This window comes from Leptomonas pyrrhocoris, assembly GCF_001293395.1.
Source record: "Leptomonas pyrrhocoris isolate H10 chromosome Unknown, whole genome shotgun sequence".
NCBI classification, from domain to species: Eukaryota; Euglenozoa; class Kinetoplastea; order Trypanosomatida; family Trypanosomatidae; genus Leptomonas; species Leptomonas pyrrhocoris.
The window spans coordinates 44,961-57,351 of NW_015438359.1; the positions used below are offsets into that span (position 1 = coordinate 44,961).

At 55.3% G+C, this 12,391-nt stretch overlaps 3 protein-coding genes across 4 annotated transcripts; all 3 read right to left on the reverse strand.

The window, feature by feature from the left end:
* Positions 1–529: 529 nt before the first annotated feature.
* ABB37_01863 (putative mitochondrial ATP-binding cassette protein subfamily G, member 2, putative (ABCG2)) lies at positions 530–3,053 on the reverse strand (the record flags this gene model as incomplete). The annotated part of the gene is made up of 1 exon (XM_015798528.1): positions 530–3,053. Exon 1 carries the CDS (start codon positions 2,522–2,524, stop codon positions 530–532), a length of 1,995 nt encoding a protein of 664 aa, XP_015662006.1. The 5' UTR covers positions 2,525–3,053.
* Positions 3,054–4,984: 1,931 nt separating this feature from the next.
* Positions 4,985–7,508, reverse strand: ABB37_01864 (putative mitochondrial ATP-binding cassette protein subfamily G, member 2, putative (ABCG2); the record flags this gene model as incomplete). The annotated part of the gene is made up of 1 exon (XM_015798529.1): positions 4,985–7,508. Exon 1 carries the CDS (start codon positions 6,977–6,979, stop codon positions 4,985–4,987), a length of 1,995 nt encoding a protein of 664 aa, XP_015662007.1. The 5' UTR covers positions 6,980–7,508.
* Positions 7,509–9,439: 1,931 nt separating this feature from the next.
* On the reverse strand, positions 9,440–11,963 carry ABB37_01865 (putative mitochondrial ATP-binding cassette protein subfamily G, member 2, putative (ABCG2); the record flags this gene model as incomplete). Of its 2 annotated transcripts, none has more annotated exons than XM_015798531.1 (1): positions 9,440–11,963. In XM_015798531.1, the coding sequence occupies exon 1, from the start codon at positions 11,432–11,434 to the stop codon at positions 9,440–9,442; it is 1,995 nt and encodes a 664-aa protein (XP_015662009.1). In that variant the 5' UTR covers positions 11,435–11,963. The 2 variants fall into 2 exon arrangements, with proteins under 2 accessions (XP_015662009.1, XP_015662008.1); XM_015798530.1 differs by having other exon boundaries at positions 9,440–11,600.
* Positions 11,964–12,391: the final 428 nt, after the last annotated feature.

A 12,391-nucleotide genomic window follows, 5' to 3' on the forward strand; every position in this document is an offset into this window, starting at 1 on the left:
CAATCTCTCCGCTGCCAATCACATTCAACTCATTTTTTCCGTCCCTTCCATTCCCCTCGCAGGCTCACAAAAAAAAAAAAACAATCCAACGTTACTCTGAGTCAATAATAACTTGAAACTTCGTTCAACGCAAGTACGGAAAAGTAGAGGAGAAAATTTACTAAAAGACAATGGAAGAAAATCAGGCATGACGCGCTTCGATTCACTTAGGTGAGACAACGAGGGAATTACAAATAATAATAATAGAATAGAATAACATAACAGACGCCTCCTCTCGCTTCACTTCCGTCCCGTCCAAACGAGGTTGCGCGGGACAACAAAACCAACACCGAAACGAACAAAGAAGAAGAATAACAGCGGAGGAGCGGAGAGACAACAGCCACGCCACCACAGGCTATCGATTACGTAAGATCAACACCGAACGGAAGCGTGGCCACCTCAGATTCGGCGAACAATAAAACGTCCACCGCCCACGTCAAACAGACACAACGGTACACACACACACACCGAGATACACATGCAGATTTGCCTAAGTCTTCGCATGACCGGCCCTAGAAAGAGCGATGACGCTGATAATGTGGCACAAGAAGAACATGATGGCCAGCGACACCCACATCCACACGTCCGTCGACTGTGGATCGCCGTCGAAGCCGAGAAGGCGCAGCACAACCTTGCCATCGCGTGCCTGGTTGATGCAATAGGCATCACCTTTATTGTAGTTGTTGCAGGCCACGTTGCGAACATTGTTCAGCTCGTTTCGAAGCACCAGGATGTACCCGTGGCGCATGAAGGACGGCTTCTCCAGCCAGTACCAGTAGGGGCGAAGCCGCTCCGTGCTCGCAAACAGACCACCCGCCATCGCAAGAGGAAGAAGGATAAGGGGCGCCATCGCAGCGGCAATCAACAGGGATGGGAAACTGGAAGATATCGCAAAACCGAGACCGCTGGCTACCTGCGACACCATCGAAATGGCGCCGAAGTAATAGAAGAACTCGCCAGGCTTGCGGTAAAGCCCCACCATCCAGTAGAGAATAGCGCACTCCACAAAGATAAAGAAGATCTGCAGCGGGAACTCGGCAAGACTGCGACCAACGTAGTATAAGAGCGGCGAGTAGGCGCCAGCCTGCTGCTCACGTGTGTAGACGGCGCGAACACGTTCGAAGGCGTCGATCATGATGAAGGTGGAGCCCATCGCACGGTTCATCACCGTCATGAAGAGCATGCCCTCACGATCCTGTATGCCCTCCACGTTGTCGCGTACGTGAAGGAACACCAGGCCCACCACAACGGCAAAAAATGTGGCCTGAGAGGCGAGCGAGAAGATGTACAGCCGATCACGCGAGATCTCAATCACGCTGCGACGCGTCAGCTCATAGAACTGCACAAAAGGCGAGCTGCCAAACTTCTTGATGTACGCGTCCAGAAACTTGGCCGCACTCGACTCACTGCGACTCTTCGCGAGACGCACCGCGGCCGTGTGCGGGCTGCGCGGACCGTTCTTCAGGTACTTGCGCCACCGCTTGATCAGGATCGTGCTCGTCACGGGGTCCTGCAGCATCACCATGAAGTAGTCCGTCGGCGTGTACTTCTCCGGGCACGGAAAGCCGATGGACTCGAAGTAGCCCAGCGAGGCAGCCATCGTGCCGTGGTACGCAACGCGGCCCTGCGTCATCAGCATCAGGTCATCGAAGTAGGACAGCACCTCCGCAGTCGGCTGGTGGATCGTGTAGATGATCGTGCGGCCCATCCGCGACAGCTGCCGCAGCAGGTGCACGACCTTTGCGGACGTCACGGAGTCCAAGCCGGACGTCGGCTCATCCAGCAGCAGAATCTTCGGGTCCACGATCAGCTCGATGCCGATGTTGCAGCGCTTCCGCTCGCCACCGGACAGACCGGCCTCCAGACCGGGAATGCCGATTTTCGTGTCGCGGCAGTGTTGCAGGCGCAGCACCTCCAGCGCCTCCTGCACACGCGCCTCCGTCTCCGCGCGGTCAGTGCCACGACGCGTGCGCAGCGAGAACCACAACGCATCGTACGGCGTCGACAGCGACGAGACGATGTCGTCCTGCGCCACGAAGCCCATCGCCTTGCGGTAGTGCCGCTCGTACTCCACATCGCCGAGCTGTCGACGGCCGCTCAGTTTCAGGTGTCGGTCCTCCGCCAGCCGATCACAGATAGCGTTCAGGAACGTCGTCTTGCCGGCACCGGACGAGCCAAGAATGGCCAGGCAGCGGCCAGGCAGCGCGGTCCCTGTCAGCCCGCACAGAATCCGCAGCTCGCCAGCGCTGTAGTTCAGCTTGCGCCACGACATCGGCAGGGCAAAGTTGCCCGACACGCTGCCCGTCTTGAGCGTGCCCGGGTCGAAGTCCGCAACGGAGCCCTGCACCTGGAAGCCGTGGCCCACAGAGGCGGTGCGCTGACGAGGGACCTCGTCGTTTGCCCTCTTGGCGATCTCGTCCTCATCAAAAGGGTCGTTGGCCAGCGGCTGCGGACGGTTCCGCGGAGGTGGGTTTCCTCCCTCCATGTTTTCGAGATGCTCGTATGTATGTATGTATTTGGACGTGGCCTCCTCCGTCTCACACGATGTGAAGGAGCTGGAAGGCAGGTATGTACTGAGCACAAGGGCAGGAAGAGGCGTAAAGGAGGACAAGGTCAGTGCCACGACGAAAGGAAGCGGACGTATATCGCACTACCGTAGATAACAATGATGATGACAAGAAGAAAATCAAGAAAAATGAGATGTGGCGGAGAAGGAGAAGGCGGTACGAGGCAGGCACCAACGAAGCGAGAAGGGAGAGAGGCAGGTCGCACGGAGGAGAGGTTTCAGCGACAAAAGTGGAAGCGAAGAAAAGAAGAAGATGAAGTCCCGGCCGATGAGCTCGCTCTCGCGCGTTCTCTCGAACGTGCGTTGCGGGGGAGGGGAATGGGGGAGAAAACACTAATAATAACGAAGTGGTGGGGGGAGATGTTGTGGGTGTCGACGTACACAGGGCGAACGCAAGAAGACAAAAGCAGCAGAAAGCGTCACTGGGCTTGACCGTTGTGCGTGCAGCTGACCCGGAAGGGTTCACACGGGCAGGAGCACAGCAGACAGCAGAAAACGAATGAGAGAAGACAGAGGAAAGGCAAGAGGGGGAGAGCGAGATTCGTTTCATGGAGAAGAACGGGGGAAAAAATGGGAATACATCACCAGCTACAACATTTGTTTTTGCTTGTTGCTGTTGTTGTTTTCTTCTATGTTGTTTGGCCATAGGGAGATAGAACGGAGGGTGCAAGCACGTAATGCGTTACGCCGCGGTTACGAGGAGCACGGTGTCTTCCACACATCAAGCACAGAGACACAGATGCGAGAGAGTGCAGGCAAGCAGCTCCCCATTGTCATGTGCGGCACCTCGAGAAACCGTTGTGATGTGCAACAGATGCGGGTGAAAGGGGAAAAGAAAAAGAAGCAGCGGCTTCCTTTATCACTTCCCCTGTTTTCTCTGTTCTCTTCTTTTTAGGCCGCACTCGCGGTACAGTGTGCGTCGAGGATTTCGCTGGTCATACACAGTAGTCAAACCACCGCACACCACGCACCAATGCGTAGTGCCCCCCAACTCCGTACAAAACTCCGTTCGACAGCCTCCCCATGCAAGAGCGCCTCTGTCCACCTCCCTGCGCTGTTTCGCCGCTTCTTCACGACTCCCGCAGGTAGCCCGCACGCCGATCGAGAGACGCCGTCACCTCGCATTACACCACGTTAGACAACACGAAAGGAAAATAGCAGTAGGAAAATAGCAGGAGTTGAGGCTGCGACGGCAGACGGCACGCGCCGTCCGCGCTTGTGTGCTTCGTCGCGCACTTCGCCTCACCGGAAAGGGAAAAGAAGAACGGAATTCAAATCTACACATAATTATATATATAATCATATACAAATATAGAAACCAGTACCGATCAACAACCTTAATGCGCGCGGGTGGGTGCTCCGTTGCGCTGCTGACACATGCGCTGGACAACCCGTTTAGAGCGGGGTCCACTCCCGCTAGAGATCAAGAATAAGAAGGATAGGAAGTCAAGAATCGAAGTGATTGCACGACATTTAGGGAAATACATAACTAGCGAGTACCTGGCATCAATGTCCCCATCAAGGCTACTCATTGTTTCTTCACTATCTAGTATCTGCCCCAATTCCGTTCTTCTTTATCTGTCGTGTTTGTCGTCGGACTTTTTCTCAGAGAGTATCGCATTATGAAGTGCAAGGAAAACAAAACTCATGGTTCTTTTTAAGGATCCCATGGGTCCCTGTCGTGGGAGGGACCGGGGGTGGGCGGGTGGATTTCAGCGAAAAACCGGAGTTTCTCTCGATGCTGAAAACAACTGTGCCAGGCAAACCAGAATACGGAAGAACCAGGATTCAGGAGGTAATAGAAAAGGAGAAGATAGTTTAGAGCATTACCCTAAATGACCGAGATCCGCCAATCTCTCCGCTGCCAATCACATTCAACTCATTTTTTCCGTCCCTTCCATTCCCCTCGCAGGCTCACAAAAAAAAAAAAACAATCCAACGTTACTCTGAGTCAATAATAACTTGAAACTTCGTTCAACGCAAGTACGGAAAAGTAGAGGAGAAAATTTACTAAAAGACAATGGAAGAAAATCAGGCATGACGCGCTTCGATTCACTTAGGTGAGACAACGAGGGAATTACAAATAATAATAATAGAATAGAATAACATAACAGACGCCTCCTCTCGCTTCACTTCCGTCCCGTCCAAACGAGGTTGCGCGGGACAACAAAACCAACACCGAAACGAACAAAGAAGAAGAATAACAGCGGAGGAGCGGAGAGACAACAGCCACGCCACCACAGGCTATCGATTACGTAAGATCAACACCGAACGGAAGCGTGGCCACCTCAGATTCGGCGAACAATAAAACGTCCACCGCCCACGTCAAACAGACACAACGGTACACACACACACACCGAGATACACATGCAGATTTGCCTAAGTCTTCGCATGACCGGCCCTAGAAAGAGCGATGACGCTGATAATGTGGCACAAGAAGAACATGATGGCCAGCGACACCCACATCCACACGTCCGTCGACTGTGGATCGCCGTCGAAGCCGAGAAGGCGCAGCACAACCTTGCCATCGCGTGCCTGGTTGATGCAATAGGCATCACCTTTATTGTAGTTGTTGCAGGCCACGTTGCGAACATTGTTCAGCTCGTTTCGAAGCACCAGGATGTACCCGTGGCGCATGAAGGACGGCTTCTCCAGCCAGTACCAGTAGGGGCGAAGCCGCTCCGTGCTCGCAAACAGACCACCCGCCATCGCAAGAGGAAGAAGGATAAGGGGCGCCATCGCAGCGGCAATCAACAGGGATGGGAAACTGGAAGATATCGCAAAACCGAGACCGCTGGCTACCTGCGACACCATCGAAATGGCGCCGAAGTAATAGAAGAACTCGCCAGGCTTGCGGTAAAGCCCCACCATCCAGTAGAGAATAGCGCACTCCACAAAGATAAAGAAGATCTGCAGCGGGAACTCGGCAAGACTGCGACCAACGTAGTATAAGAGCGGCGAGTAGGCGCCAGCCTGCTGCTCACGTGTGTAGACGGCGCGAACACGTTCGAAGGCGTCGATCATGATGAAGGTGGAGCCCATCGCACGGTTCATCACCGTCATGAAGAGCATGCCCTCACGATCCTGTATGCCCTCCACGTTGTCGCGTACGTGAAGGAACACCAGGCCCACCACAACGGCAAAAAATGTGGCCTGAGAGGCGAGCGAGAAGATGTACAGCCGATCACGCGAGATCTCAATCACGCTGCGACGCGTCAGCTCATAGAACTGCACAAAAGGCGAGCTGCCAAACTTCTTGATGTACGCGTCCAGAAACTTGGCCGCACTCGACTCACTGCGACTCTTCGCGAGACGCACCGCGGCCGTGTGCGGGCTGCGCGGACCGTTCTTCAGGTACTTGCGCCACCGCTTGATCAGGATCGTGCTCGTCACGGGGTCCTGCAGCATCACCATGAAGTAGTCCGTCGGCGTGTACTTCTCCGGGCACGGAAAGCCGATGGACTCGAAGTAGCCCAGCGAGGCAGCCATCGTGCCGTGGTACGCAACGCGGCCCTGCGTCATCAGCATCAGGTCATCGAAGTAGGACAGCACCTCCGCAGTCGGCTGGTGGATCGTGTAGATGATCGTGCGGCCCATCCGCGACAGCTGCCGCAGCAGGTGCACGACCTTTGCGGACGTCACGGAGTCCAAGCCGGACGTCGGCTCATCCAGCAGCAGAATCTTCGGGTCCACGATCAGCTCGATGCCGATGTTGCAGCGCTTCCGCTCGCCACCGGACAGACCGGCCTCCAGACCGGGAATGCCGATTTTCGTGTCGCGGCAGTGTTGCAGGCGCAGCACCTCCAGCGCCTCCTGCACACGCGCCTCCGTCTCCGCGCGGTCAGTGCCACGACGCGTGCGCAGCGAGAACCACAACGCATCGTACGGCGTCGACAGCGACGAGACGATGTCGTCCTGCGCCACGAAGCCCATCGCCTTGCGGTAGTGCCGCTCGTACTCCACATCGCCGAGCTGTCGACGGCCGCTCAGTTTCAGGTGTCGGTCCTCCGCCAGCCGATCACAGATAGCGTTCAGGAACGTCGTCTTGCCGGCACCGGACGAGCCAAGAATGGCCAGGCAGCGGCCAGGCAGCGCGGTCCCTGTCAGCCCGCACAGAATCCGCAGCTCGCCAGCGCTGTAGTTCAGCTTGCGCCACGACATCGGCAGGGCAAAGTTGCCCGACACGCTGCCCGTCTTGAGCGTGCCCGGGTCGAAGTCCGCAACGGAGCCCTGCACCTGGAAGCCGTGGCCCACAGAGGCGGTGCGCTGACGAGGGACCTCGTCGTTTGCCCTCTTGGCGATCTCGTCCTCATCAAAAGGGTCGTTGGCCAGCGGCTGCGGACGGTTCCGCGGAGGTGGGTTTCCTCCCTCCATGTTTTCGAGATGCTCGTATGTATGTATGTATTTGGACGTGGCCTCCTCCGTCTCACACGATGTGAAGGAGCTGGAAGGCAGGTATGTACTGAGCACAAGGGCAGGAAGAGGCGTAAAGGAGGACAAGGTCAGTGCCACGACGAAAGGAAGCGGACGTATATCGCACTACCGTAGATAACAATGATGATGACAAGAAGAAAATCAAGAAAAATGAGATGTGGCGGAGAAGGAGAAGGCGGTACGAGGCAGGCACCAACGAAGCGAGAAGGGAGAGAGGCAGGTCGCACGGAGGAGAGGTTTCAGCGACAAAAGTGGAAGCGAAGAAAAGAAGAAGATGAAGTCCCGGCCGATGAGCTCGCTCTCGCGCGTTCTCTCGAACGTGCGTTGCGGGGGAGGGGAATGGGGGAGAAAACACTAATAATAACGAAGTGGTGGGGGGAGATGTTGTGGGTGTCGACGTACACAGGGCGAACGCAAGAAGACAAAAGCAGCAGAAAGCGTCACTGGGCTTGACCGTTGTGCGTGCAGCTGACCCGGAAGGGTTCACACGGGCAGGAGCACAGCAGACAGCAGAAAACGAATGAGAGAAGACAGAGGAAAGGCAAGAGGGGGAGAGCGAGATTCGTTTCATGGAGAAGAACGGGGGAAAAAATGGGAATACATCACCAGCTACAACATTTGTTTTTGCTTGTTGCTGTTGTTGTTTTCTTCTATGTTGTTTGGCCATAGGGAGATAGAACGGAGGGTGCAAGCACGTAATGCGTTACGCCGCGGTTACGAGGAGCACGGTGTCTTCCACACATCAAGCACAGAGACACAGATGCGAGAGAGTGCAGGCAAGCAGCTCCCCATTGTCATGTGCGGCACCTCGAGAAACCGTTGTGATGTGCAACAGATGCGGGTGAAAGGGGAAAAGAAAAAGAAGCAGCGGCTTCCTTTATCACTTCCCCTGTTTTCTCTGTTCTCTTCTTTTTAGGCCGCACTCGCGGTACAGTGTGCGTCGAGGATTTCGCTGGTCATACACAGTAGTCAAACCACCGCACACCACGCACCAATGCGTAGTGCCCCCCAACTCCGTACAAAACTCCGTTCGACAGCCTCCCCATGCAAGAGCGCCTCTGTCCACCTCCCTGCGCTGTTTCGCCGCTTCTTCACGACTCCCGCAGGTAGCCCGCACGCCGATCGAGAGACGCCGTCACCTCGCATTACACCACGTTAGACAACACGAAAGGAAAATAGCAGTAGGAAAATAGCAGGAGTTGAGGCTGCGACGGCAGACGGCACGCGCCGTCCGCGCTTGTGTGCTTCGTCGCGCACTTCGCCTCACCGGAAAGGGAAAAGAAGAACGGAATTCAAATCTACACATAATTATATATATAATCATATACAAATATAGAAACCAGTACCGATCAACAACCTTAATGCGCGCGGGTGGGTGCTCCGTTGCGCTGCTGACACATGCGCTGGACAACCCGTTTAGAGCGGGGTCCACTCCCGCTAGAGATCAAGAATAAGAAGGATAGGAAGTCAAGAATCGAAGTGATTGCACGACATTTAGGGAAATACATAACTAGCGAGTACCTGGCATCAATGTCCCCATCAAGGCTACTCATTGTTTCTTCACTATCTAGTATCTGCCCCAATTCCGTTCTTCTTTATCTGTCGTGTTTGTCGTCGGACTTTTTCTCAGAGAGTATCGCATTATGAAGTGCAAGGAAAACAAAACTCATGGTTCTTTTTAAGGATCCCATGGGTCCCTGTCGTGGGAGGGACCGGGGGTGGGCGGGTGGATTTCAGCGAAAAACCGGAGTTTCTCTCGATGCTGAAAACAACTGTGCCAGGCAAACCAGAATACGGAAGAACCAGGATTCAGGAGGTAATAGAAAAGGAGAAGATAGTTTAGAGCATTACCCTAAATGACCGAGATCCGCCAATCTCTCCGCTGCCAATCACATTCAACTCATTTTTTCCGTCCCTTCCATTCCCCTCGCAGGCTCACAAAAAAAAAAAAACAATCCAACGTTACTCTGAGTCAATAATAACTTGAAACTTCGTTCAACGCAAGTACGGAAAAGTAGAGGAGAAAATTTACTAAAAGACAATGGAAGAAAATCAGGCATGACGCGCTTCGATTCACTTAGGTGAGACAACGAGGGAATTACAAATAATAATAATAGAATAGAATAACATAACAGACGCCTCCTCTCGCTTCACTTCCGTCCCGTCCAAACGAGGTTGCGCGGGACAACAAAACCAACACCGAAACGAACAAAGAAGAAGAATAACAGCGGAGGAGCGGAGAGACAACAGCCACGCCACCACAGGCTATCGATTACGTAAGATCAACACCGAACGGAAGCGTGGCCACCTCAGATTCGGCGAACAATAAAACGTCCACCGCCCACGTCAAACAGACACAACGGTACACACACACACACCGAGATACACATGCAGATTTGCCTAAGTCTTCGCATGACCGGCCCTAGAAAGAGCGATGACGCTGATAATGTGGCACAAGAAGAACATGATGGCCAGCGACACCCACATCCACACGTCCGTCGACTGTGGATCGCCGTCGAAGCCGAGAAGGCGCAGCACAACCTTGCCATCGCGTGCCTGGTTGATGCAATAGGCATCACCTTTATTGTAGTTGTTGCAGGCCACGTTGCGAACATTGTTCAGCTCGTTTCGAAGCACCAGGATGTACCCGTGGCGCATGAAGGACGGCTTCTCCAGCCAGTACCAGTAGGGGCGAAGCCGCTCCGTGCTCGCAAACAGACCACCCGCCATCGCAAGAGGAAGAAGGATAAGGGGCGCCATCGCAGCGGCAATCAACAGGGATGGGAAACTGGAAGATATCGCAAAACCGAGACCGCTGGCTACCTGCGACACCATCGAAATGGCGCCGAAGTAATAGAAGAACTCGCCAGGCTTGCGGTAAAGCCCCACCATCCAGTAGAGAATAGCGCACTCCACAAAGATAAAGAAGATCTGCAGCGGGAACTCGGCAAGACTGCGACCAACGTAGTATAAGAGCGGCGAGTAGGCGCCAGCCTGCTGCTCACGTGTGTAGACGGCGCGAACACGTTCGAAGGCGTCGATCATGATGAAGGTGGAGCCCATCGCACGGTTCATCACCGTCATGAAGAGCATGCCCTCACGATCCTGTATGCCCTCCACGTTGTCGCGTACGTGAAGGAACACCAGGCCCACCACAACGGCAAAAAATGTGGCCTGAGAGGCGAGCGAGAAGATGTACAGCCGATCACGCGAGATCTCAATCACGCTGCGACGCGTCAGCTCATAGAACTGCACAAAAGGCGAGCTGCCAAACTTCTTGATGTACGCGTCCAGAAACTTGGCCGCACTCGACTCACTGCGACTCTTCGCGAGACGCACCGCGGCCGTGTGCGGGCTGCGCGGACCGTTCTTCAGGTACTTGCGCCACCGCTTGATCAGGATCGTGCTCGTCACGGGGTCCTGCAGCATCACCATGAAGTAGTCCGTCGGCGTGTACTTCTCCGGGCACGGAAAGCCGATGGACTCGAAGTAGCCCAGCGAGGCAGCCATCGTGCCGTGGTACGCAACGCGGCCCTGCGTCATCAGCATCAGGTCATCGAAGTAGGACAGCACCTCCGCAGTCGGCTGGTGGATCGTGTAGATGATCGTGCGGCCCATCCGCGACAGCTGCCGCAGCAGGTGCACGACCTTTGCGGACGTCACGGAGTCCAAGCCGGACGTCGGCTCATCCAGCAGCAGAATCTTCGGGTCCACGATCAGCTCGATGCCGATGTTGCAGCGCTTCCGCTCGCCACCGGACAGACCGGCCTCCAGACCGGGAATGCCGATTTTCGTGTCGCGGCAGTGTTGCAGGCGCAGCACCTCCAGCGCCTCCTGCACACGCGCCTCCGTCTCCGCGCGGTCAGTGCCACGACGCGTGCGCAGCGAGAACCACAACGCATCGTACGGCGTCGACAGCGACGAGACGATGTCGTCCTGCGCCACGAAGCCCATCGCCTTGCGGTAGTGCCGCTCGTACTCCACATCGCCGAGCTGTCGACGGCCGCTCAGTTTCAGGTGTCGGTCCTCCGCCAGCCGATCACAGATAGCGTTCAGGAACGTCGTCTTGCCGGCACCGGACGAGCCAAGAATGGCCAGGCAGCGGCCAGGCAGCGCGGTCCCTGTCAGCCCGCACAGAATCCGCAGCTCGCCAGCGCTGTAGTTCAGCTTGCGCCACGACATCGGCAGGGCAAAGTTGCCCGACACGCTGCCCGTCTTGAGCGTGCCCGGGTCGAAGTCCGCAACGGAGCCCTGCACCTGGAAGCCGTGGCCCACAGAGGCGGTGCGCTGACGAGGGACCTCGTCGTTTGCCCTCTTGGCGATCTCGTCCTCATCAAAAGGGTCGTTGGCCAGCGGCTGCGGACGGTTCCGCGGAGGTGGGTTTCCTCCCTCCATGTTTTCGAGATGCTCGTATGTATGTATGTATTTGGACGTGGCCTCCTCCGTCTCACACGATGTGAAGGAGCTGGAAGGCAGGTATGTACTGAGCACAAGGGCAGGAAGAGGCGTAAAGGAGGACAAGGTCAGTGCCACGACGAAAGGAAGCGGACGTATATCGCACTACCGTAGATAACAATGATGATGACAAGAAGAAAATCAAGAAAAATGAGATGTGGCGGAGAAGGAGAAGGCGGTACGAGGCAGGCACCAACGAAGCGAGAAGGGAGAGAGGCAGGTCGCACGGAGGAGAGGTTTCAGCGACAAAAGTGGAAGCGAAGAAAAGAAGAAGATGAAGTCCCGGCCGATGAGCTCGCTCTCGCGCGTTCTCTCGAACGTGCGTTGCGGGGGAGGGGAATGGGGGAGAAAACACTAATAATAACGAAGTGGTGGGGGGAGATGTTGTGGGTGTCGACGTACACAGGGCGAACGCAAGAAGACAAAAGCAGCAGAAAGCGTCACTGGGCTTGACCGTTGTGCGTGCAGCTGACCCGGAAGGGTTCACACGGGCAGGAGCACAGCAGACAGCAGAAAACGAATGAGAGAAGACAGAGGAAAGGCAAGAGGGGGAGAGCGAGATTCGTTTCATGGAGAAGAACGGGGGAAAAAATGGGAATACATCACCAGCTACAACATTTGTTTTTGCTTGTTGCTGTTGTTGTTTTCTTCTATGTTGTTTGGCCATAGGGAGATAGAACGGAGGGTGCAAGCACGTAATGCGTTACGCCGCGGTTACGAGGAGCACGGTGTCTTCCACACATCAAGCACAGAGACACAGATGCGAGAGAGTGCAGGCAAGCAGCTCCCCATTGTCATGTGCGGCACCTCGAGAAACCGTTGTGATGTGCAACAGATGCGGGTGAAAGGGGAAAAGAAAAAGAAGCAGCGGCTTCCTTTATCACTTCCCCTGTTTTC